This window comes from Theropithecus gelada, chromosome 16 (assembly GCF_003255815.1).
Source record: "Theropithecus gelada isolate Dixy chromosome 16, Tgel_1.0, whole genome shotgun sequence".
Lineage (NCBI taxonomy): Eukaryota > Metazoa > Chordata > Mammalia > Primates > Cercopithecidae > Theropithecus > Theropithecus gelada.
Genome location: NC_037684.1, coordinates 25,329,978 through 25,357,331, shown reverse-complemented (window position 1 = coordinate 25,357,331; position 27,354 = coordinate 25,329,978). Strand labels below are relative to the sequence as shown.

General features: G+C 39.0%; 1 protein-coding gene across 2 annotated transcripts in view; it reads right to left on the bottom strand.

The window, feature by feature from the left end:
* Window positions 1-27,354, bottom strand: part of SKAP1 (src kinase associated phosphoprotein 1) — a 305,720-nt gene that overhangs the window by 264,266 nt on the left and 14,100 nt on the right. For both annotated transcript variants that reach the window (XM_025361855.1, XM_025361856.1), the window contains exon 2: window positions 6,450-6,555. In XM_025361855.1, coding sequence (XP_025217640.1) covers window positions 6,450-6,555 — 106 coding nt within the window. The remainder of the gene's footprint in view (window positions 1-6,449; window positions 6,556-27,354) is intronic.

Sequence of the window (27,354 nt, the reverse complement as noted above, 5' to 3'; positions counted from 1 at the left end):
TCCTGGAATCCACAAACAGATAAATACAGAGAGGTATTTTTCATTGGCTTTCCTTAAACAGAGAAAATAGCATAGCTCTGGGACAAAAGGCTAGCTCCAGATCAAACGAGACTTAAAATCAAAGCCAAAGCAAACGGTGATAAAAATGAAGGCAGTAATTTCATACAGATGATCTTTTCACACAATGTATGAATTAAGTCCATCTACAGACAGCGAGGCTTCATGTATTAAAAAAAAATGACACAGGATTTTCTGAAACCAAGACAAATCCATATTGAGTAGCTAATAGGAATGTGCCCAGGTGATAACGATGGCTAAAATTCTATCAGGAGTAAAGCAAATTTCAGTGACCTAACTCTACAGTTAAAGAGTATGGCTCAGCTTATTATTCTATTGGGTTAGTCAGACTGGAAGGGTGCAAGTTCAGTTACTTGCCTGTGTTCTAGCTCACAATCCATAACTCCTTTTCACTCTTGATAGAACATGTTATTCTGTATGAGGAGCTCAGTACTGGGAAGAATTACACATGATCTACTTTTGCAAGTGATCTAAAAACTCTATTAAAAATACATTTTCCTAGGTGCTATGGCTCATGCCTGTAATCCCAGCACTTTGGGAGGACAAGGTGGGCAGATCGCTTGAGGCCAGGAGTTCAAGATCAGCCTGGCCAACATGGCAAAATCCCGTCTTTACTAAAAATACAAAAATTAGCCCAGTATGGTGGTGTGCGCCTTTAGTCCCAGCTACTTGGGTGGCTGAGGCATAAGAATTGCTTGAACCTGTGGAGGTTGCAGTGAGCCAAGATCATGCCACTGCACTCCAGTCTGGGTGACAGAGTGAGACTCTGTCTCAAAAAAACAAAAAAACAAACTAACAAAAAACAACAACAACAACAAAAACATTTTTCTGAACTCAATATAAAATCTTAAAGATATATAATGAAAATATCTAAGATATGGTTTATTCTGAACCACCAAGGCCTATGGTCATTATTACATTAAAAAAATGTTATTTAAGAAAATTTATTCTACTTCCAGAGAGCCTCACATACGAAAAAACAAACAAAATAATCATTATGATAAAATTATAAGGAGAGTTACACATTTCGAAGCTATTTTGAAAGGACAGAGACTTGCCATAAAAAACACATAAGACGATCTTTCTTTCCAGGTCTTAAAAGTTAAGCCAAGATATCAATAGCAAGTAATATTCTATCATTCTCACCTGCAGGGCATTCCAGATTAAAAGAGCAATAAATATAACCTCTCATTCCTAGAGAAGTAGATTCAAAAAACTCTTTAACTCAATTGTGAAATCTCAACATTCATCCACTGAATAACAGAGAACCAAGCAAAAATTTGTCTGATATAACTGATGAGTTGAGAAATAGTGTTGAAGTTGTTGTGGGTTTTTTTTTTTTTTTTCTTCCTTTAAGGATGGGAGGGAGGGATAGGACTGAAAAAGGAAGCAATGAGTTATTAAGTTTCCAGATGTGGTCAAATTATTGCTATGACTTTTGAGCCTTTTCAGAGCTATTTAAACTTAGACGGATCATGCAAGTACCTCCTACTTTTTTTTTTCCTGCATTTGCACTGAAGCTCCAGTACAAGTAGCAAAATTAAAGAATAGAAAAAGATGTTATGAGCAAATCTTGAAACTTGTGAATAACATAAATGTACTAATAGCACATTATACATTAGTTCTTTTGATAAGTATACTTCATTTGAATGTGTTTTGTTTTAGGGGTTTTTAAGCTCAATAATTAACATTTAAGAAAAGTAAAACTCTCTATATAATCAATGGTGATTATATTTATAGTATACTACTTCAAAACTCTTGCTCCCAAGAGTTTTATCAGGCTAACTCCTTGTCTTTCTTGCTAGAATACAAAAATATCAGAATTATACATTCTTAAGCTAAATCTTGCTTTAAAGCTAAATCCATGTTAAGGTGAAAAGAAAACATGAAATTCCCAAAGAACATCAGAATTATTTTTATGAGATTTTACTAGTATATCACGTTTCACACAGAGCTATAGGTTAGCCACCCACAATGAGACGTGTTCAAGATATTCTTTCAGCCTGTACTTTAAATGTCCTGAGTTTGGTGCCAGAACCCTGTCACACAAAAGGTATTTCTTTATTTCCTTCCATCTCAATATGATATAAATCTCCTGGTCTCTTTTTGGAACTCCTTTAGCATTACTAAGTTTCACAGAAGGAAACAATACTCCAAGTTTGCTTCCATTGACTCTGTCCTTCACTTCCAACAGGGAGCATAAATGACTAGTTATCCAAAAAGGGCCATCAAGAGAGAAATTAAGCCATATCTCAATAATAAAAATATTCTATTTTCGGCTGGGCATGGTGGCTCACTCCTGTAATCCCAGCACTTTGGGAGGCCACGGTGAGTGGATCACCTGAGGTCAGGAGAGACCAGCCTGGCCAACATGGTGAAACCCCGTCTCTACTAAAAATACAAAAAAATTTAGCCAGGCGTGGCAGCTCATGCCTGTAATCCCAGCTACTCGGGAGGCTGAGGCATGAGAATCGCCTGAACCTGGGAGGCAGAGGTTGCAATGAGCCAAGATCACACCACTGCACTCTAGCCTGGCCAACAGAGACTTGGTCTCAAAAAAAAAAAAAAAAAAAAAATTATATTTTCTTTATCACTTCCCCCACTCTCAATGTATTCTTGCTGTCAGATGGCCTCCACTGAATCAAGCATTTAAAAAATGCTCTACTGTTTCTCCCAATGCATTAGAATGCCATCAAGTGTCTGAGCGTAGATCACGACTGCTTCATTCCAGGTGTCTCACATCTGGTGCTAATCCTGCAGTGACCACTGTAATAAAGCAGGAAGTGCCTTTGCCTGGCTTTTATCCTAGCCATTCTCCAAAGGGCTCAATGAAAACTTGGACTTGGAATGTGAAAGCTGTTTAGTTTTTAAGAACAGCAATGAAAATCACAGCTTAGGACATCAATACCACAACAGGGCATCATTTCCTTGAAATCACAGAAATTGCTATCCGTTTTTATTTTGTGTTACATGGAAAATATTAGCTTTCATTGGTGACACTTTCAAGCAAAAAAAAAAAAGTATGTAAATATAGATAGGATTTTATTTTTTGTTTCTAAGTCTAAAAAAAGATAGCTATTTTTTGTTTCTAAGTCTAAAAACAGAATAGCTAAAGTGATTTGTACTGAAAAACAGATGAGCACTTGGAGAACACTCATGATTCTTGACACAACTGTCTTTTCCTGTGGTCATTCACTCTAGACAACAGAAAATAGCAAAAAACACATTATAACAGCTGTGATGGAGTCAGATGCATCCATTTACAGCAAGTCCACAACCATGGCAAATACCAGTGAATTCCAAGCCAGCCATAAAAGTAAGAGCTAAGCCCCTAAAGTTTACCAAGAATCAAAGGCAGTGCTATTTTTATTTCTCTCCACCCTTTTGTTTCTAGAGCAATACATGTTGAGGAAAGAATTAAAGGAAGCAAGGAAACAAAGAGAGTGGGAAGTTGTAAAATACATATATGTGTATGTGTAAATTTATCTAGTAGTGGCTTTTCCAGATTATCTTGCTAGAGATTTATCTACCTTCCAAATAAGCCTTGAAGTGCTAAATTTATAGTTTTAGATAGGTTACCACCTCCCCAAATTTACCAAACTCCTAAAATATTATTGTTTTAATCTGACTAAAAATAGGCCAGGCACAGAGACTCAGGCCTGTAATCTCAGCATTTTGGGAGGTCAAGACAGGAGAACTGCTTAAGTCCAAGAGTTCCAGATCAGCCTGGGCAACAAAAAGTAAAAAATTAGCCAGGCATGGTGGTGTGCAGCTACTCAGGAGGCTGAGGTCGGGGGATCGCTTGAGCCCAGGAGGTCGAGGCTGTAGCAAACTGTGATTGTGCCACTGCACTCCAGCCTTGGCCACAGAGTGAGACTCTGTCTCAAAAAAAAAAAAAAAAAAAAGGAAAAACAAACAAAAAAAGACTAAAAATAAAATCTTTTAAATGACCTTCATTAATTTTAATTATTTTTGTGTTACCGTATGGTTCATGTATTTGCCATATGCTTAATTTTTACTTTTTTTTTTTTTTTTTTTTTTTTTAGACAAGGTCTCACTCAGTTGCCCAGGCTGAAGTGCAATGGCATGATCATGGCCCACTGCAGCCTCAACCTGCTGGTCTCAAGTGATCCTTCTACCTCAGCCTCCCAAGTGGCTGGGACCACAGGCATACACCACCACACCTGGCTAACTTTATTTTTTGTAGAGATAGAGTTTTGTTATATTGCCCAGGCTGGTCTCAAACTCCTGGCCTCAAGGGATCTTCTGGCTTCAGCCTCCCAAAGTGCTGGGATTATAGGGGTAAGCCACTGCATTTAGCCTGCCATACACGTTTAACTCTTAAGTTTGATGACTTCTAAATTTCTTTTCATGCCAAGCTTTTTGGGGGACATATAACTGCCACACAACATAAGTAAATGTGGCAGCCATAAATGGCACAATAGAGGTGATATGGCTGAAGAAGAGGATTCAGGAAAACAAGGGTTACATTAACAGAGTGATGATTGAATGGGTGGATGTAAGGCAATTTCAAACAGCTTGCCAAAGGAAAGCCTCATTTTTCCATTTTCTTGTACAGTATCTAATTTCTGGCTCCTCATTTCCTCAGTGATCTGAAAATTATGAAATTCTAAATAAAGTGTCATCTTTCTTGCAACAAGTCAATGAACAGAAAGCTCCCATCAACAATGCAGATATTTCCTAAAGCTCCTGCTGATTATTTCCTGAATGTCTACCCCACAAACCACACAGAAAGTTCTTTGAGAACAAGAATTTGAGAACAAGAAACTGACTCTACCCCATGACAAATTCAGCTTCTGTGTGTGTTCATGCATGTGTGTGCATGTGTGTATATATTTTAAAAGAGGATTAAGAAGTATAATAATATTCAGCTGACAGTAATGAGTTAACATAAATTGCCTTTTATTACCAAATTAAGATTGAAATTTAGTCCTTTCTCAATGCTGTGGTAAAAATACAGGAAAAATTTCTCCTCATTGTATATTTGTACCTACAGCTGCAGTAAAAGTGTTTTTGCATTCCTTATCAAAGATTTATACCAATAGAATCACCAGATACACCATTATATTTAGGTCATTCCTCTCCAAATTTAAAATAATTCCATCTTTATTCCACATGCCACCCTTAGAGTAATCATAAAACACAAAGGCAAACTTGTGAAATTAAAAAAATTCTATAATTTACTAAGTCTCCAGGTGCATAACTAAGCCTAAACTTATCTATTAATAAAATAACATTATGGAGAACTTTGTTTTAAACACTCTTTCAACCTACCAAAAATTATAGATATTCCCACTTTTGCAAAAAACTCCCATCTTCTGCATTCTGTTTGTTTCAATTATTCAGGGCAACCCAGGCTGATAATTACACAGTCCCCAGTTGCTGAGTAAAAGTGATGCTTAATTAGCCAGCAGGAAAGATCGATTAAGATCCAGCAGGGCATCTCATGAGGTTCTCTCACATTCCTGAACGGAATAGATTCTGGCTGTGCCCTTCCGAAGGATAAACTTCTCTGTTTCTACGGAGTTTCAATGAGGTTTTTAGAGTAGATACTAAGAACGGTCAGCCACACAAATTAAATCTCAACCATAACCCTGCAGATGCTCTTCCTTTGCTAAGAATATTCAGTTTAAACATTCTGAATCACATTGCCACCAGGTTTGAAAAAGCTAAAGGAACACTCGCTTATCCCTTGCCCTCATTCAGTTACCCATTTCAAGCAATAGGTGGTCAGGAAATATATTATAAAGGAAAATTTTTATTTTTTCCTCCCCCAAGCAAGTGTTTGCATCTGTCAGATGCTCACATTCTAAAATGCACAAATTAGGTCAGGGCTTCTTATTTTTAAAAAATGAACATATTTTAACCCAGTCCAGGAATAAAACATCCCAATATGGTCAAAGAATTGACTTGATAAGTTTCATTTAAGTTTTCTATGAGGGAAGGAGATGTGGAAGTAAAATCAGTACCAAAAATCATAATGAACATTATCTCATACTGCCTAACACTTTCTCATTAATAATTTGGACATGCATAAATGTTTATCTTTCACTATTTTTTAGTTAAATGCAAAAGTGGTCAATGAAGGCTAACATAAAAATCCAAAGCTAAAAGCAGAATAATTACCTCAAGATACATACATAATTATCAAAACATTTTTATTTTGGTAAACTACACTAACTATGCTTGCCTGCCTCCAATTCAATTCAGCAAATATTTATTAAGTTTCTGTCAAGTATAAAGAACTATGATAGGTATGATATGTATGTCTTACCTTGTGACTTTATTTTACTGATTATAAATTGTTTTAAAGCTTATGAAGAAGATTAATGGAACCAGTTTATACAAACCTGGCTTTGATTTGCTGAAAGCCCCGTAGAATATGGTCTCTGTGATCCCTTGCAACAGCGCTGAGGTTCTCATTCCGCAAACCTTCTGCCAGAAACTCTTCAGCATCTAAAAGAAAAGCAATGTTGATAAAACAGAAAAAATGTACTATGGGATGTACTATGGGAGAAAGGAAAATCAGAAGGATTGAGAAATGGGTATTGTTTTCTTTTTAAAAACTTTACAGTTGTGGCACAATGTGAATGTGCTTAATGCCACAGAACTGTATACTTTATAATAGTTAAGATGGTAAAATTTATATTTTGTATATGTTACCAGAATAAATAACTAAAATTTTATATATACCTGTAGGTGACATGTTTTAATAATCCAAGACCTTGCTATGAATTTAGAAAACTATCATCTATATTAGCCATAAGAAATAACTATTTTCTAAATCATTTTAAGTAAACATTTACATATTAATTATCACTAATGGCAGAGGATGGACTGTAAATTTCTTTCTTTTTTTGTTTGGAGATGGAGTCTCATTCTGTTGCCCAGGTTGGAGTGCAGTGGCGTCATCTCGGCTCACTGCAACTTTCACCCGCCGAGTTCAAGCGATTCTCCTGCCTCAGCCTTCTGAGTAGCTGGGACTAGAGGCACACGCCGCCACACCCAGCTAATTTTTGGTATTTTAGTAGAGATGGGTTTTCATCATGTTGTCCAGGCTGGTTTTGAACTCCCGAGCTCAGACAATCCGCCTGCCTCGGCCTCCCAAAGTGCCGGCATTACAGGGGTGAGCCACCGCACCCGGCCTGGACTGTCAATTTCATAAATATGTAAATATTATAAATAAGTCACAGAAGGTCACAGGCCAATAGAAGCTACAAAAAAATACCAATGAATAGAGCCGAAATACAAAATAGAGCTGAACTGCAAAAATCAAAAACAAAAGGGCAGGCGTGCCGGGCGCGGTGGCTCAAGCCTGTAATCCCAGCACTTTGGGAGGCCGAGACGGGCGGATCACGAGGTCAGGAGATCGAGACCATCCTGGCTAACACGGTGAAACCCCGTCTCTACTAAAAAAATACAAAAACTAGCCGGGCGAAGTGGCGGGCGCCTGTGGTCCCAGCTACTCGGGAGGCTGAGGCAGGAGAATGGCGTGAACCCGGGAGGCGGAGCTTGCAGTGAGCTGAGATCCGGCCACCGCACTCCAGCCTGGGTGACAGAGCCAGACTCAGTCTCAAAAAAAAAAAAAAAAAAAAAAAAAAAAAGGGCAGGCATTCAAAGAAACATTAATTAGCAGATGCATCATCAATGAAAATGACAATACAACCAAGTGAAGGAACCCACATGGGAAAGAAAAACGTCTTCAAGAGACGGGAACTGCAATTAATGTGAACATACATTATAAAATAGGGACATGATGGAAATTCATAATATGAAACAAATCATGATATGTTGAAGGAAGAAATTGGGGGGGTCTACAAATTTTCAAAGACAAAATACACTGATAGTGATTACAACTGCCAGAAATACTAGCTACACATTTTATTCTGCACAAAAGGTTTGTCATCCCCCAAAAGCATATAAATAATATAGTTAAAATTTTCCACCTCCAAAAATTGTGCCTGTAATATGAAACTGTATCATATATATCAGGGGTCCCCAACCCCTAGGCCACATAGAGGAACCTTATTTCCTCAGTGATCTGATAATTATGAAATTCTAAATAAAGGGCCACATGGTAGGAGGTGAGCAGCAGGTAAGCAAGTGAAGCTTCAGCTGTATTTACAGCTGGTCCCCATCACTTCCATTACCACCTGAGCTCCATCTCCTGTCAGTTCAGTGGCAGCATTAGATCCTTATAGGAGCACAAACCCTATTGTGAACTGTGTATGTAAGGGATCTACGTTTTGTGTTCCTTATGAAAATCTAATGCCTGACGATCTGTCACTGATTCCTGTCACTCTCAGATGGGACCATCTAGTTGCAGAAAAACAAGCTCAAGGCTCCCACCGATTCTACATTATGCTGAGTTGTATAATTTTTTCATTATATATTAAAATGTAATAATAATAGAAATAAAGTGCACAATAAATCTAATGCTCTTTAATTATCCCCAAACCATCCCCCGACCCCTGGTCCATGGAAAAATTGTCTTCCACGAAACCAGTCCCTGGTGCCAAAAAGGTTGGGGATCCCGATATATACTATCAAAATATTGCTATGAATTTATATAGTTGGATAAATACACCTAAAAATTTGTTTTATATTCACATCATTTAACAACACTAGGCCAGGTGCGATGGCTCACGCCTGTAATCTCAGCATTTTGGGAGGCCAAGGCGGGCAGATCATGAGGTCAGGAGATTGAGACCATCCTGGCCAACATGGTGAAACCCCCCTCTCTCTAAAAATACAAAAATTAGCTGGGCATAGTGGTACACCCCTGTAGACCCAGATACTTGTGAGGCTGAGGCAGGAGAATCACTTGAACCAGGGAGTTGGAGGTTGCAGTGAGCTGAGACTGCACCACTACACTCCAGCCTGGCGATAGAGAAAGACTCTGTCTCAAAAAACAAAAACAAAAACAAACAAACAAAAAAACACCAAACAAAAAATCCTAAACAGCCATCTCTAGGACTTTTGACAAGATACAAAGCCCTGGAAATTGAATATTTCACAAAGGACCACCATCAGCATCCAAGTTCTGCATTGTATCTATTGCATATGTGATTTAATGGGTTCCACTAGGGTCCTTTGAATGCTAACGAAAGAGGAAATGGGAAGCTGAATTAAAAGGCAAAAATAAATGGCATCTAAGATCCAATTTATGTAATATATCATAACAATAGAATAAAGGAAAAAAACCACATGATCATCTCACTAGACACAGAAGAAGCATCAACAAAATTCAACAGCCCTTCGAGATAAAAATTCTCGACAAACTAGGAATAGAAGGAAGCTTCCTCAAACTAATAAATAAAAAGCATTAACACAAACCCACAGCTAACATTGTACTTAATGATTAAAGCCTGGCCAGGCGTGGTGGCTCATGCCTGTAATCCCAACCTTCTGGGAGGCTGAGGCAAGAGGATCACCTAAGGGCAGGAGTTTTGAGACTAGCCTAGATGATATCGAGAGATCCCCTCTCTACAAAAAATAAATTTAAAAAAATTGGCTGGTGCATGCCTGTAGTCCTAGCTACTCAAGAGGCTCAAGTGGGAGGATCACTTGAGCCTGGAAGGTTGAGGCTGCAGTGAGCCATGACTGCGCCACTCCAGCCTGGGTGACAGAACAAGACTCTGTCTCAAAAAAAAAAAATTGTAAAAGAAAATAAATGGTCGAAGACTGAATACTTTCTCTATGTTCCTTAGATCAGGAATGACATAAGGATGTCTGTTCTCACCACTTGTACTGAACATTGTACAGGTGATGCCAGCCAGGACAATTAAGCAAGAAAATGAAATAAAAAGCATTCAAACTGGAAAGGAAGAAATAAAACTATCTCTATTTGCAGATGACATCTTGTATATGGAACACCCTAAGGAATCTATTAATAAACTATTAAAAGTAATAACCGAGTTCAGCAAGTTTGCAGGATGTAAGATCAATGTACAAAAATTAACTGTATTTCTTTTTTCTTTTCTTTTCTTTTCTTTTTTTTTTTTTTTGAGATGGAGTCTCACTCTGCCTCCCAGGCTGGAGTGCAGTGGCGCAATCTCCGCTCACTGCAACCTCTGGCTCCTGGGTTCAAGCTATTCTCCTGCCTCAGCCTCTGAGTAGCTGGGACTACAGGCACGCAACACCACACCTGGCTAATTTTTGTATTTTTAGTAGAGACAGGGTTTCTCCTCGTTAGGTAGGTTGGTCTCAAACTCCTGACCTCAGGTGATCCACCTGCCTCAGCCTCCCAAAGTGCTGGGATTACAGGTGTGAGCCACCTCGCCCAGCCAATCAACTGTATTTCTATATAGTGGCAATGAGCAAACAAAAAGGACATTAATAAAATTCCATTTAAGATAGCATGTAGGGCCGGGCGCGGTGGCTCAAGCCTGTAATCCCAGTACTTTGGGAGGCCGAGACGGCCGGATCACGAGGTCAGGAGATCGAGACCATCCTGGCTAACACGGTGAAACCCTGTCTCTACTAAAACATACAAAAAAAAAAAAAAAAACTCACCAGGCGAGGTGACGGGCGCCTGTAGTCCCAGCTAGTCGGGAGGCTGAGGCAGGAGAATGGCATAAACCCAGGAGGCGGAGCTTGCAGTGAGCTGAGATCGCGCCACTGCACTTCAGCCTGGGCGACAGAGCGAGACTTCCTCTAAAAAAAAAAAAAAAAAAAAAAAAAGATAGCATGTAGGATGGGCATAGTGGTCCATGCTTGGGATTGTTCCCAGCACTTTGGGAGGCCAAGGCGGGCAGATCATTTGAGCCCAGGAGTTGGTCAACATGATGAAACCCCGCCTCTACAAAAAATACAAAAATTAGGCAGGCATGGTGGTGCTCATCTGTGGTCCCAGCTACTCAGGAAGCTAAGGTGGGAGGATCACTTGAGCCCAGGGAGGTTGAGGCTTCAGTGAGCTGAGATCACATCACTGTACTCCAGGCTGGGTGACAGAGCAAGACCTTATCTCAAAAATAAAAAAAAAAATTAAAAAATTTAAAAAAGAAATAAAGCAGGTAAAAGAATTAAGAATTAAGTACAGGTAAAATAAATAGAACATACTCTGTGTTCATGATCAGAAGACAATATCGTTAAAATGGCAATACTCCCCAAACTGATCTAAAGCTTTTATGTAACCCCTATCAAAATCCCAGCTGGCTTTTTTTGCAGAAATTGAAAAGCTAATCCTAAAATTAACTCGGAAATGTAAGGAATCCAGAATGGCTCAAACAATTTTGAAAAAGAAAGACAATGGCCGGGCATGGTGGCTCACACTTGTAATACCTGCACTTAGGAGGCTGAGGTGGGTGGATCACCTGAGGTCAGGAGTTCCAGACCAGCCTGGTCAACATGGAGAAACCTCGTCTCTACTAAAAATACAAAAATTAGCTGAGTGTGGTGGCTGGTGCCTGTAATCCCAGCCGCTTGGGAGGCTGAGGCAGAATAATTGTTTGGACCTGTGAGGCGGAGGTTGCAGAGAGCCAAGATCGTGCCACTGCACTCCAACCTGGGCAACAGAGCAAGACTCTGTCAAGAAAGAAAAAAAGAAAAGAAAGAAAGAAAAAGAGAGAGAGAGAGACAGAAAGAAAGAAAGAAAGAAAGAAAGAAAGAAAGAAAGAAAGAAAGAAGAAAAGTAAAAAGAAAAGAAAAAGAAAGACAAAATTGGAGGACTCACACTTTCTGACTTCAAAACTACAGCAATTACGAAAATATGGTACTGGCATAAGGATAGAGACAAAGTTCAAAGGAATAGAATTGGAAATCCAACCCTCACACTTATGGTCAATTTTTGCAAGAGGGCCAAGACAATTAAATGTTGAAAAAGTTGTTTTTTCAACAAATGGTGCTGAGACAACTGAGTATACACATGCAAAAGAATAAAGTTGGATTCCTACCTCACACCATATAAAAAAAATTAACTAAAAATGGATCAAAGTCCTAAATATAAGAGCTAAAACTATGAAACTCTTAGAAAAAGACAGGCGTAACTCTTTGTGTCCTTGGATTGGGTAATGTTTTCTTAGACATGACACCAAAAAAAAAAAAAAAGCAACCAAATAAAAAAATAGACAAACAGGGCATCATCAAACTTAAAAGCTATCGTGCTTCAAAGAAGGCCAACAAGAAAGCAAAAAGATAACCCACAGAATGAGAGAAACTTTTTGCAAATCATATAGCTGATGAAAGACTTGTATGTAGAATATATTAAAACTCTTATATTTCAATAATAATAAGACAAATAGCCCAACTGAAAAATGAGAAAAGGAACTGAATAGACATGTCTCTAAAGAAGATACACAAATGACCAATAAGCACATTAAAATTTGTTTAATATCACTAGCCATCAGGGAAATGCAAATCAAAACCATGAAATATCACTTCACACCCACTAGAATGGTTACAGGCGAAAAAACAACAACAATGAATGTTATTGAAAATGTAGAAAAATTGGAAACTTTATACATTGCTAGTAGGAGTGTAAAATGGTGCAGTCACTCCCAAAAATAATCTAGCAGTTCCTCAAAAGGCTAAACAGAGAATTATCATAGGATCCAGCAATTATATTACTAGGAATATATCCAAGAGGAACAAAAACAGGTGCTCACACAAAAACTTGTACACAAATGTTCTTTCTTTCTTTCTTTTTTTTTTTTTGAGACGGAGTCTTGCTCTGTAGCCCAGGCTGGAGTGCAGTGGCCAGATCTCAGCTCACTGCAAGCTCCGCCTCCCGGGTTTACGCCATTCTCCTGCCTCAGCCTCCCGACTAACTGGGACTACAGGCGCCCGCCACCTTGCCCGGCTAGTTTTCTGTATTTTTTTTAGTAGAGACGGGGTTTCACCGCGTTAGCCAGGATGGTCTCGATTTCCTGACCTCGTGATCCGCCCATCTCGGCCTCCCAAAGTACTGGGATTACAGGCTTGAGCCACCATGCCCAGCCTATTCTTTCTTTCTTTCTTTTTTTTTTTATGAGACAGAGTCTCGCTCTATTGCCCAGGCTGGAGGGCAGTGGTTCGATCTCAGCTCACTGCAACTTCTGCCTCCTGGGTTCAAGTGATTCTCGTGCCTAAGCCCCCTAAGTAGCTGGGACTACAGGTGCATGCCACCATTCTGGGTTAATTTTTGTATTTTTAGTAGAGATGGGGTTTCTTTTTTTTTTAATTTATTATTATTATAATACTTTAAGTTCTAGGGTACATGTGCATAACGTGCAGGTTTGTTACATATGTATACTTGTGGCATGTTGGTGTGCTGCACCCATCAACTCGTCAGCACCCATCAACTCATCATTTACATCAGGTATAACTCCCAATGCAATCCCTCCCCCCTCCCCCCTCCCCATGATAGGCCCCGGTGTGTGATGTTCCCCTTCCCGAGTCCAAGTGATCTCATTGTTCAGTTCCCACCTGTGAGTGAGAACATGCGGTGTTTGGTTTTCTGTTCTTGTGATAGTTTGCTAAGAATGATGGTTTCCAGCTGCATCCATGTCCCTACAAAGGACACAAACTCATCCTTTTTTATGGCTGCATAGTATTCCATGGTGTATATGTGCCACATTTTCTTAATCCAGTCTGTCACTGATGGACATTTGGGTTGATTCCAAGTCTTTGCTATTGTGAATAGTGCTGCAATAAACATACGTGTGCATGTGTCTTTATAGCAGCATGATTTATAATCCTTTGGGTATATACCCAGTAATGGGATGGCTGGGTCATATGGTACATCTAGTTCTAGATCCTTGAGGAATCGCCATACTGTTTTCCATAATGGTTGAACTAGTTTACAATCCCACCAACAGTGTAAAAGTGTTCCTATTTCTCCACATCCTCTCCAGCACCTATTGTTTCCTGACTTTTTAAAGAGATGGGGTTTCATCACATCGCCCAGACTGGTCTTGAACTCGTAGACTCAAGCAAGCTTCCCGCCTCAGCTTCCCAAATTGCTGGGATTACAGGCATGAGCCACCACGCCTGGCAAAGCAGCATTATTCTTAATAGCTAAAAAGTGGAAACAACCCAAATGTCCATTAATTGATGAATGGATAAATAAAATGTAGCATACAATGGAATATTATTCAGCAATAAAAGGACATGAAATGCTGATATGTGCTACAACATGGATGAATCTTTAAAATCATTATGCTAAGTGAAAGGAGCCAGTTACAAAGGACCACGTATCGTATGATTCCATTTACATGAAATATATAGAATAGGCAGATCTACAGAGACAGAAAGTAGATAAAGAAAGAAAGGGAGAGGGATCGGAGAGTGAAGGCTAAGAGGTTCAGGTTTTCTTTTGGTGTAATGAAAATGTTCTAAAATTTATTGTGATAGTTAGACAATTCTGCGAACATACTAGAAACCATTGAGTTGTGTGCTTTAAATGTGTGAGTTGTATAGTATGTGAATTACATCTCAATTAAGCTGTTTAAAAATATAAATAAATATCTATAATCTCAGCACTTTGGGAAGCCAAGGTAGGAGAATTGCTTGCGCCCAGGAGTTCAAGACAAGCCTGGGCAAAAAGCAAGACCCTGTGTCTACAAAAAAAAAAAAAAAAAGTATTAAATTAGCTGGACATGGTGGTGCATACCTCTAGCTACTCAGGAGGCTGAGACAGGAGAATGCATTGAGTCCAGGAGTTCGAGGTTGCAGAGAGCTATGATTAACCCACTGCACTCCAGTTGGGCGACAGTGCAAGACTCTCTCTCAAAATACTATATTGAATATTTTTAAAACCTTTAATTCTACTTTTATTATATTTACACTTTGAAAATCGTCGTTAAAAAAATATGTGTATATATATATATATATGTATCTGTGTGTGTGTGTGTGTGTGTATAAATGACAACACCTACACACATCCTTTTGAGCTTTCAAAATTTCAAGGAAAGTGAAAACATCCCTCAAGCACCCAGAGAGAAAAAATAAGACACCTACAGAATGACAGCAACAAGAACAACAAAATCAAAATGGCCTTGCTACAAAATGAGCATCAGAAGATGAGATGTGTACAAAGTTTTAAAGGAAAAATGGTGTGCTCTAAGAATTCTAAACAGAATTCTAAATATGTTGGTTTGGCTATATAGAAGGAGAAAATCTTTTCAAGTATATATTCTGATCCACAAAGAGAAAGAGGTAGTGATAAATGTCAAACTGCAAAACAAGCCAGGCGCGGTGGGTAATGCCTGTAATCCCATCACTTTGGAAGGCTGAGGCGGGCAGACCACTTGAGGTCAGGAGTTTGAGATGAGCCTGGCCAACATGGCAAAAACCCATCTCTACTGAAAATATAAAAAAATTAGACAGGCATTATGGCGGGCACCTGTAATCCTAGCTACTTGGGAGGCTGAGGCAGGAGAATCCCTTGAACCTGGGAGGCGGAGATTGCAGTGAGCTGAGATCACGCCAGTGCACTCCAGCCTGGGCAACAGAGTAAGACTCTTTGTCTCAGAAAAAAAAAAAAAACCAACCAACAAACAAAAAAATGCAATCACTGTGGTCTATATGGTTTAAACTTTATAAAAATATTAATATCAAAAATAATTATTGGCTGGGCATGGTGGCTCACACCTGTAATCCCAGCACTTTGGGTGGCCGAGGCGGGTGGATCACCTGAGGCTGGGAGTTCGAGACCAGACTGACCAACATGGAGAAACCCCATCTCTACTGAAAATACAAAATTAGCCAGGCGTAGTGGCACATGCCTGTAATCCCAGCTACTCCAGAGGCTGAGGCAGGAGAATTGTTGGAACCCAGGAGGCAGAGGTTGCGGTGAGCTAAGATCATGCCATTGCACTCCAGCCTGGACAAGAAGAGTGAAACTCTATAAAAACAAAACCAAAACAAAAATTCTTATGGTGAGACAATGTAAAAAATGTAAAAATAGTCTAATTCCCAGTTAGAAAATGAATAGAGAGGAAAATATATACTAAATTATACATTTACATAGGGTCATCGGATACTACTTCATCCTTGACAGTGATAATTAAAGATAATGGGTTTAACTACGATTTTTCAAAGTGTAAATGTAATAAAAGTAGAATTAAAGGTTTTAAAAATATTCAATATAATAAAATATAGAAAAGAGAGAAGCAAAATAGCATAAAAGTGGAACTCATAAAATAAGATGACAATTGTGAAAAGTTAGACTTCCGTATTAAAAGCAAAAATTTTTGTACTGTATCAAAAAATTAAACAAGTTTAATTACTATTTAAAAGATACCCAAAACAAATGCAGCTGAAAATAAAAGAAGAGAGGTGTACAAAACATCCCAGGCAAAATGATTTTTTAAAAGCAAGAATGAGGGCCGGGCGCGGTGGCTCAAGCCTGTAATCCCAGCACTTTGGGAGGCCGAGACGGGCGGATCACAAGGTCAGGAGATCGAGACCATCCTGACTAACACGGTGAAACCCCGTCTCTACTAAAAAATGCAAAAAACTAGCCGGGCGCGGTGGCGGGCGCCTGTAGTCCCAGCTACTCGGGAGGCTGAGGCAGGAGAATGGCGTGAACCCGGGAGGCGGAGCTTGCAGTGAGCTGAGATCCGGCCACTGCACTCCAGCCTGGGCGGCAGAGCGAGACTCCGTCTCAAAAAAAAAAAAAAAAAAAAAAAAAAAAAAAAAAAAAAAAAGCAAGAATGGCAATAATTCATATCAAAATAGAATTAAAGAAACTATTTTTAAAAGGCCAAAGATGGTAATTTCATTCGATGTAAAATATAATCCACAATAGATATGACCTGTTATGTGCTAACTAGCACACTAAAATATATACAATGAAAACTGTGAGAGAGGCAGAAATTATTTTTTAAAAAAAACTATTTTAATGCTACTGCTAGTCTTGGACAGATGAAGTAGACAAAAATAAATAATGATTTGGAGTGCTGTCCAACAGAAACAGAACGGAAGAAACAGAATTTAAAACATTTCATTTTAAATTTTCTAGTAGCCTCATTTAGAAAGTACTAAAAAGAGGGATGAAATTAATTTTAATGGTATTTATTTTTTATTTAACCAAAAATACTATTTCAATATGTAACCAATATAAAAATTATTCCTGGGCTATTTTACTTTTTTGGCATTACATCTTCAAAACCCAGTGTGTGTTTGCTTTTCTTTCTTTCTTTTTTTTTTTTGAGACACAGTTTCACTCTTGTCACCCAGGCTGGAGTGCAATGGCACTATCTCAGCTCACTGCAAACTCTGCCTCCTGGGTTCAAGTGATTCTCCAGTCAGCCTCCTGAGTAGCTGGGATTATAGGCACCTGCCACCATGCCTGGCTAATGTTTGTATTTTTAGTGGAGATGGGATTTCACCATGTTGACCAGGCTGGTCTCGAACTCCTAACCTCAGGTGATCCGCCTATCTTGGCTTCCCAAAATGCTGGGATTACAGGTGTGAGCCACCGTGCCTGGCCCCAAGTGTGCCTTTTACACTTATATCTCGGTTCAGACTAGTTACATTTCAAATCCTCAATAGCCACAGATAGAGAATGGCTACTACGATGATCAGTGCAGATATAAAGGATTCCAATAATATAATTAATAGGAAAGATGATAGAATTCCCTGTCTACATGGTGAAACTCCCTCTCTACTAAAACATGGTGAAACTACCTCTCTACTAAAAATACAAAAATTAGCTGGGCATGGTGGCACACGCCTGTAGTCCCAGGTACATGGGAGGCTGAGGCAGGAGAATCGCTTGAACCCGAGAGGCAGAGGTTGCAGTGAGGTGAGATCGTGCCACTGCACTCCAGCCTGGCAACAGAGTGAGACTCCATCTCAAAAAAACAAACAAACAAAAAAAGCAGAATACAAACTTTACAAACTACTACGGAAAATTTATAAATATTGATCAAACACTGAATTACAGGAAATATCAATAATTTCTTAACAATTATAAATTAGAAAGATTTTTTTTTCTTCTTTTTTTGAGACAGGGTCTTGCCTTGTCACCCAAGCAGGAGTGCAGTGGCACAATCACGGCTCACTGCAGCCTCAACCTCCCGGGCTCAAGTGATTCACCCACCTCAGCCTCCCAAGTAGCCGGGACTACAGGCTCACGTCCCCCTTATTTATTGATTTATTTATTTATTTATTTAGAGACACAGTCTAACTTATGTCACCCAGGCTGGAGTGCAGTGGCGCGATCTCGGCTCACTGCAACCTCCACCTCCCAGGTTCAAGCGATTCTCTTGCCTCAGCCTCCCAAGTAGCTGGGATTAGAGGTGCCCGCCACCACGCCTGGCTAATTTTTGCATTTTTAGTAGAGATGAGGTTTTACCATGTTAGTCTGACTGGTCTCAAACTCCTGACCTCAAGTGATCCTCCCGCCTCTGCCTCCCAAAGTGCTGGGATTACAGGTGTGAGCACTGTGCCTGGCCAATTTTTAAAAATTTTTTGTAGAGATAGGGTTTCGCCATGTTGCCCAGGCTAGTCTCGAACTCCTGGGCTCAAGAGATCCTCCTGCCTCAGCTCCTAAAGTGCTGCAGGCATGAGCCACCGTGTTTGGCCTAGAAAGATCTTATTTTATTACCACAATGAAATAAAACCAGAACTTGATATCAAAAAGAGTAAACAAACCTCTCTACACTTAAACATTAAAAACACATACTCCTACATATATTATGAGTCAAAGAGAAACTAAAAAATTATAATTACCACTTAGGAGAAAACAGCCTATATAACATGTTATAAGATATGACCAGCATCATGGAGTGACAAATTCGTAGATTTAAATATTTTCAGTGTTAAATAAGAAAGAACGAAAGTAAATGCAATAAACACCAAACTCCAGAAGTTAGAACAGAGCAATAAAACAAGTCTATGGGAAAAAGGAGGAAGGAAACAATAAAGATAAAAACAGAAATTAGTGTATCAGAACAATGGTTTCTAACAGTGCTCTCTGGATTCACAAGCCTCTGATAAGAAAGACAAAGTGGGAAATTCCCTTCTCCTCACTCCCCTTTGATGTAATCACAAGTGCTTGGCTTTTATATGCCAGGATTTCACATAAGGTTTTATTTTTTTAAGAGTTCCATTGTACAACTTAGTGGGTAAAAATCATAAGCCTTAAAAATGGGGGGAAAGGCCAGGTGCAGTGGCTCACGCCTATAATCCCAACACTTTGGGAGGTCCATGCGGGTAAATTGCTTGAACCCAGGGATTCGAGACCAGCCTGGGGAACATGATGAAACTTCACAGAAAAATACAAAAATTAGCCAGGCATGGTGGCGCATGTCTGTAGTCCCAGCTACTTTGGAGGCTGAGGTAGGAGGATTGCTTGAGCCCAGGAGATGAAGGCTTCAGTGAGCTGAGATTGTGTCACTGCACTCCAGCATGGGCAATAGAGTGAGACTTTGTCTCAAAAAAAAAAAAAAAAAAAAAGGCAGGGGAGGAACATATAAATGTTACATAAGTGTAAGTGTAACAGCTGGAATTTTCCAGAGATGGGGGAAATCCAGTAAATGATAAACCATTAGTAAATGCAATCAAGAAAAAAGGAGAGAAAGCACAAATATACAAAAATTAGGCAGAATGAAAAGGAGCAAAAACAAATAAAATTTTTAGAAAGATCATGAAATACTTTACAAAAGTGTTAAGAGTTCAAGTTCTTTTACTTTTTTTCTTTATACTTGTGATAACGAGAATCATTTTATCCCTTTAAAAAGCTATTGTGAAAAATAAAGTGCCATGTAAACAAAATAAAATACCAGGCAAATAAATTTGAAAATCTCAATGAAAAGTTGCTGAGAAAAATATAAATTTCTAAAACTAAATTGAGAAATGAAAAACCTGAATTCTGAATAAGCTAATAAGCAGGGGGAAAGAAAGTTGCCAAAATGTTTTTTATTTATTAATTTCAAGTTTAGATAGTTTTATACATGTCTTTCAAACCTTTGAGTAATAAATAATTCTCATTCTGTATAAAGTATCCCAGAGCATATAAAAAGAGGAAAAGTTCAAATATTTGGTAAAAGCTAGCATAATCCTAGTTCTAAAAGCACAGAAAGCAATCAGTTTAAGGTTAGTAGAGAGACAAAAATCCTATATAAAATACTAATAAGTCAAACTTACTAATATATTAAAATATTAATATAAAGCTTATACTGGGAATGTAAAGATGTTTCAATACTATTGATTCATTGTATATTTCTTTAATTGGTTAAAAAATCTAAAAAATTTCCTGATAAATGGGAAAAATGTCATCTAATGGTATTTATATCTACTAGTGACAAAACTGTAGTAAAACAGAAGTATTCCCCAATGCCAAAACTTTATGATTAAGATACTAAGGAAAGAAACTGTAGACCAATATATAATACATTTGCCCTTCAATTTAGAAGATGGTGCTACTCACAGTGAATGTGATCTGCAGGTGCCTGAGCAACTTCACTGCTGTACTTCACTCCTCACTACTGAACAGCAAAGAGACTTAACAAGTTCCCTCGATAAGTCACCTCTCTATTTAACCAAGCTCCCCATCAATCTGATGGGTTTTCCACTAAGCGATCGATCTTTTTAAAATAAAATCTTCCCTAACATATACATCAGATCATGTCACATCAGGATAGGCTGGGCTACCTATGAGGTAGATACTACTGTTCCATTTTCTGGGTAAAGAAACTTGCTCCCAGGTTACACACCTAGCAAGTGGTACAACCAAGATAGTCTTACCATAAGATCCAGCAGTCATGCTCTTAAGTATTTATCCAATTAAGCTAAAAATTTATGTCCACACAAAAATCTGCAAGTGAATGTTTATAACACCTTTTTTCATAATTGCCAAAGAGTGGAAGCAACCAAAATGTCCCTCAATAGGTGAATAGATAAACAAACTGTGACATATCCATACACTGGAATATTATTAGCATTAAAAAGAAATGAACTCTCGGCTGGGTATGGTGGCTCACGCCTGTAATTCCAGCACTTTGGGAGGCCAAGGTTGGCAAATCACTTGAGCCCAGGAGTTCGAGACCAGCCTGGGCAGCATGGTGAAACCCTGTCTCTACCAAAAATACAAAAAAGAATTATCTGGGCATGGTGGTGCGCACCTGTAGTCCCAGCTACTAGGGAGGCTGAGGTGGGAGAATCGCTTGAACAGGGAGGCGTAGGTTGCAGTGAGCCGAGATTGTGCCACTGCACTCTAGCCTGGGTTATAGAGCAAGATCCTGTCTCAAAAAAAAAAAAAAAAAAGAAATGAACTCTCAAGCTAGAAAAAGATAGAGTTCAAGAGTGGGCGAGGGATAAACAGGTGAGGCACAGGGGATTTTTAGGGTGGTGAAATTATACTGTATGATACTATAATGGCAGATACATGACATCATGCATTTGTTGAAACCTATAGAACTTTAAAACACAGAGTGAGCCTTAATGCCTGCAAATTTCAAGAAATCATTTAGGAGATTAGGAGATTTCAAGAAAGAATGTAAACTGTAACAACGTAATCTAATTGTATTATAAAGCTAAGAAATAAATTCACTGAAGGGGAAGGGGAAAAGGTGCTGACCTAAGTAGCTTTGGAAATGAGCAGAGTTTGTAAGACTAAAGGCAAAAGGAACAGAACATAAATACTGAACTCTAGTCAATAAAGTTGTTTGCCACGGGTGTATGGGTTAACAATTCTTATACTGCTATACATGTTTACTGTAATTGAACAATTAAGTAAATGGATGGTGAATGGTGGGTGCCAGGTTTCTCACTGTTGGAGTGGAAAGGAGGGAAACAAGTAGAAAGAATAGCAAGGAGAAGAGTCTAGAATGATCCATGTGGTAATGAATTAGAATTGGAGACATCAGTAAGGGCCCATGTTTCACTTTACATAGATACAGTTGGTTATACAGAGAAACATATAACTCAGGTTATTATTAATATATACACATGTATTTCCTTGCTTTGTCAGCTAAGAGGACCTAAAAGAAATGACATCACAGTAACAAGGAGCATACCTAGCACAAACATCTTGATTTCTAGTACCAATCTTCAATAAAAGGAACCTAGGCTCCTTAGAAAATGGCTGATTCTAGGACTGGGGCAGGAAATATATAAGATGAGCCTAAAGCATCTTGTAGTGTCAGAAAGTAAGGAAGTGCTGAAAACACACACACACACAAGCACACAGACACTGATGGGATGCATCAAAAGGGGCACAGGAGGTTGACTGTAGTGGCTCATGCCTGTAATCCCAGCACTTTGGGAGGCCAAGGTGGGCAGATCACCTGAGGTCAGGAGCTCAAAACCAGCCTGGCCTACATGGCGAAACCTGGTCTCTACTAAAAATACAAAAATTTAGTGGGGTGTGGTGGCAGGCGCCTGTAATCCCAGCTACTTGGGAGGCTGATGCACAAGAATCGCTTGAACCTGGGAGGTGGAGGTTGCAGTGAGCCAAGATCATGCCACTGCACTTCAGCCTGGGCGACAGAGCGACAGACCGAGACTCCGTTTCAAAAAAAAGAAAGAAAGGGGCACAGGAACCAACTGAAAGAGCTCCTAGTGGCCAAAACTGGATCAATTTCCACAACAAAATAAAATAATATTGGATTAAACCCAAAGTATAAAATAAGTATGCATGATTCCATACTTATATCAACAAATGGTTGAATAAATAAATAAGTGAGGCCAGGCACGGTGGCTTGCACCTGTAATCCCAGTACTTTGGGAAGCTGAGACGGGCAGATCACTTGAGGTCAGGAGTTCGAGACCAGTCTGGCCAACATGGCAAAACCCCATCTCCACTAAAAATACAAAAAATCACTGGGTGTGCTGGTGCATACCTGTAATCCCAGATACTCGAGAGGCTGAGGCAGGAGAATTGCCTGAACCCAGAGGCAGAGGTTGCAGTGAGTGGACATCACACCACTGCATACCAGCCTGGACGACAGAGCCAGACTCCATCTCAAATAAATAAATAAACAAATAAATAAATGGGAGACAAGAGATGAATCTCCCGTGCAGAAGAATTTCAAATAATTTATGTACTACTCCACTCTGAAGTTGGGGGAGCATAACTCCCACTCCTTAAGTGTGGGGTGCACATAGTAACTTTCTTCCGAAGAGTATGAAAAGGATGAATAAGAAATCACCTTACAATAGAGAAACCTGACAAACATCATATCGGCCAGGTAATCAAAGTCAACATTAACAGTCATAATCATGATGATAGCATGTACACTTGACATGATAGAACAAAAATGGCACTTTTCCTCTGTGATCTTCCTCCTCAAGACCCATAACCCCAGTCTAGTTATGAGAAAAAATACCAGACAAATTTTAATATAGGGACATTCTACAATATACCTCACCAGTACTCTTCGAAACTGTCAAGGTCATCAAAAACAAGAAAGGTCTGGGAAACTGTTACAGCAAGAGGAGCCCAAGGAGCCTAAATTAAATGAGGTATTCTGGATGGGATCCTGGAACAGAAAAAGAACATTAGGCAAAAGCTAAAGAAAACTGAATGAAATGTGGATTTTAGTTAAGAATTTATCTGAGGCCGGGCGCGGCGGCTCAAACCTGTAATCCCAGCACTTTGGGAGGCCGAGATGGGCGGATCACGAGGTCAGGAGATCGAGACCATCCTGGCTAACCCGGTGAAACACCGTCTCTACTGAAAAATACAAAAAACTAGCCGGGCGAGGTGGTAGGCGCCTGTAGTCCCAGCTACTCCGGAGGCTGAGGCAGGAGAATGGCGTAAACCTGGGAGGCGGAGCTTGCAGTGAGCTGAGATCCGGCCACTGCATTCCAGCCTGGGTGACAGAGCAAGACTCCGTCTCAAAAAAAAAAAAAAAAAAAAAAAAGAATTTATCTGTACTGGTTCATTAAGTGTAACAGAAGTACGATACTAATGTGAAATGCTAACAATAAGAGAAACTGGAGGGGAGAGGAGGAATGGGGAACTCTGTACTATCTGTTTAATTTTTCTATAAATCTGTAACTGTTCTAAAAATATAAAGCCTATTAATTTAAAAAGTGGCATATGGTATAATCTTAATGTTTTGCAAATAAAAAAAGATAGGGTTCAATTCATTCGTTAATGTGATCTTTACTGAGTCCTTCCTATGTGCCAGTCAGGCGCTGTGATAAATACCAGAATATTAACAACGGCCATCTCTGGGTAGTGAATTGCTGCCGTTTTCATCATCTTCTTTATATTCTCTATATTTCTAAATGTTCTAAATATATCTTTTTTGAAATCAGAAAAAATAAGTAAAATAAAAACCATTATGCAAGCATGAAGTAATATTACTCACAAATTGGATAGACTTTAATTTTTGGTCCTCATCTTCATTTCACTCAGCACTAGTGGGTTCAGCTCAAGTAGTTGTGAAAAAGGAAAGGAAGCCCCATGGTCAGAGAGCGAGTGGGGAATAAAGAAGATCCTACAGGAGGTGGAGTGTTAAAGTATATACTTTATTCCTGTAGATGATTAATACTATACATACATATAATTTTGAACATCAACTCTCCTTACTAAATTCACTTTCCTCCAGCTTTCTTGAGTAACAACTGACAAATATCCTTACTAAATTATAAGTAAAATAGCCTATGTAATTATAGTTGTGCATATTAAAATTGTTAAAAAATAATTAACATGATATAATTATCCCCCAGTGATGTCACTAAGGACAAGTTGTTTTTATTATGATTTTACTTTTCAAGTTTACTCCATATTAATTTTTTAAAATTTCCTTTCAAAACACTTTAGGAGGTCACATGTTAATTTAAGTACTTGTTTCCTCACCTGCACTACTCAGGAGAATAAAAGGTCACAAAGATAACTTCTTCCATCTGTCTCATCCAGTTTTTTTTAAAAAATCTGCTCTAAAAATACACCCACAACCTTACTAGATAAATAAGCATATAACCAAAACATCAAGAAGTTAAAAGCAAGGTCTGCATGAGAGATCATATCTCTAGTATTATATATGCTTTCCAATTCATTTTACGAAGCCAATATAACCCTGATACCAAAACTTGATGAAAACCTAGGAAAGGAAACTTCAGACCAGTATATAAAACATTTGCTCTTCAGGGCCGCGCGTGGTGGCTCACGCCTGTAATCCCAGCACTTTGGGAGGCTGAGGTGGGTGGATCACCTGAGGTTGGGAGTTTGAGACCAGCCTGACCAACATGGAGAAACCCCATCTCTACTAAAAATACAAAATTAGCCGGGCATGGTGGTACATGCCTGTAACCCCAGCTACTCGAAAGGCTAAGGCAGGAGAACTGCTTGAACCTGGGAGGTGGAGGTTGCAGTGAGCCAAGAGCGCGCCATTGCACTCCAGCCTAGGCAACAAGAGCAAAACTCTGTCTCAATAAATAAATAAATTAATTAATTAAAATATATATACACACATATATATAAGCAAATATATATATGTGTGTATATATATATTTGCTCTTCAATGTAAAAGATGATGCCACTCACAGTGATTACAACCCATAACCCAGAGAGACCTGGGCAACCCTGCTCAGAACAGACTACTCACCACTGAACAGGGAAGAGATTTTAAAAGATCTCTCAATATATTACCTCCTTTATTTAACCAAGGTCACTATTCTATCTGGTGGGTTTTCTATGAAGTGATCAACCTTTCACAAACAAGAGCTCTTCTAATATAAACATCATGTGCAGTCACATCTAAATGCCTTGGGCTTCCTGTAAGTGTAACACCCAGTGTGAAAAGCACCACTAACTGCATAAGAACGTTCTCCAGATGCTTTTGACATCGCAGCATTCACTCTGTGTAGGACCTGATGCTACAGAGTCTTCCCACAGTTACCCTCAACTAGAGAGTGAACAATACCTCACGGTGTAAATGTCCTCAGACCAAAGAGAAAAGGCAAAATCAAAAACAACCACAAACAATGCCACATTGTCTAAATGCATTTATTCTTCAAGAAATATTTATTGAGTGCTTATCACAGGCTAAGCACAAAAAGTAAACAGAAAAGACCTAATCTCTACCTTAACTAAGAGTTTACAGTCTAGCAAAGAATATAGACTTAAATAGACAATTAGAATAAATTGTGACAACAAGGAAGTGATGGGTATACAGGCCCATGGTAGAGGTACCTAGTCTAGAGGGGAAGGTAAATCACGGAAGGCCTCTCAGAGAACTCATCTTTCACCTGAAACTCATCTTTCACCCCCAAAATTAGCAGGCCGAGAATGTATATTGGGGGAAAGGTGGGAAGTTGGTGAGATGAGGAAAAGAATGGCCCAGGCATTGGAACATCATGTGCAGAGGTCCAGAGGTGAGAGATCACAGTTTAGGTGGAGAGACAAAAAATTTCAAATTGAAGGGCAGAACACAGAGGTCAGGTGGAGGGTGGTGAAAGATTAATATGGAGGGCAAGCTTGTAGCAATATACGGTATTTTGTACTAAAAGTAATATAAAATCATTTGAAGTCCCATATTTAAAAGGTAAACACAGCTCTGACAACAATCCATCTTTGTTATAATTCATAGCTGCCCTAAAACAAAAACTCTCTCAGCTTCTAGGTAGCTTGTAGATATCTATGCCAGTACATCAGGGCAGGGAAAGCAAACAGGAAAAGATAACTGAAGGACAAGGGAAGACAGTGTATTTGCAACACTAGATGCATGATATGATTATCACACCCCAGCAAAAAACCGCTGTAGAATTTGAAGGCCAGCTGAAAAGATTCCGACTTGGCAGGATGCACCCAAGAGCACTAGGTTTTGTAGACTGGTGAAAGTTTCTTACATTCTCCCAAATTCTCTGATCTTGTACATTCACAAAGCTGCTCTTTTGTTTATTTAGAGGAGAATGACATCTTATGGGTCATATTTTTCAAACTACTAAAAGATTAAGGTTGCCTCCTGTTTTCTAACTAATGCTCCTAGTACACTAAAAGCAAAAAGTACTTGTCTGGGTTCCCTGACAATTGCAAGGGTTTTTGTTGATATATGTTTCTAAAACTCAAAAGTTCACTTCAATCAACCTTTTATTTGGAGGCAGGATGAATGGCCAAATGCTGTTGAAAACAACTCCACCAACCAAATACCAATCAAAGTGTTCCTAGAGGGGAAATCTTGTAAAAGTATTTGAACTACTAAAGCAGAACTCACATTTCCAAAAAGAAAAATGGCATAAATTTCCGCCTATTCTAGCATTACACTCAAGAAAATATTTGAGGTTTTTGTCTATGGGGAAAACGGTTAGCACCACCCTTTGGCAAAAAAAAAAAAAAAAAAAAAAAAAAGTCTCAAGTACTGGCAAATACTCTTCAAA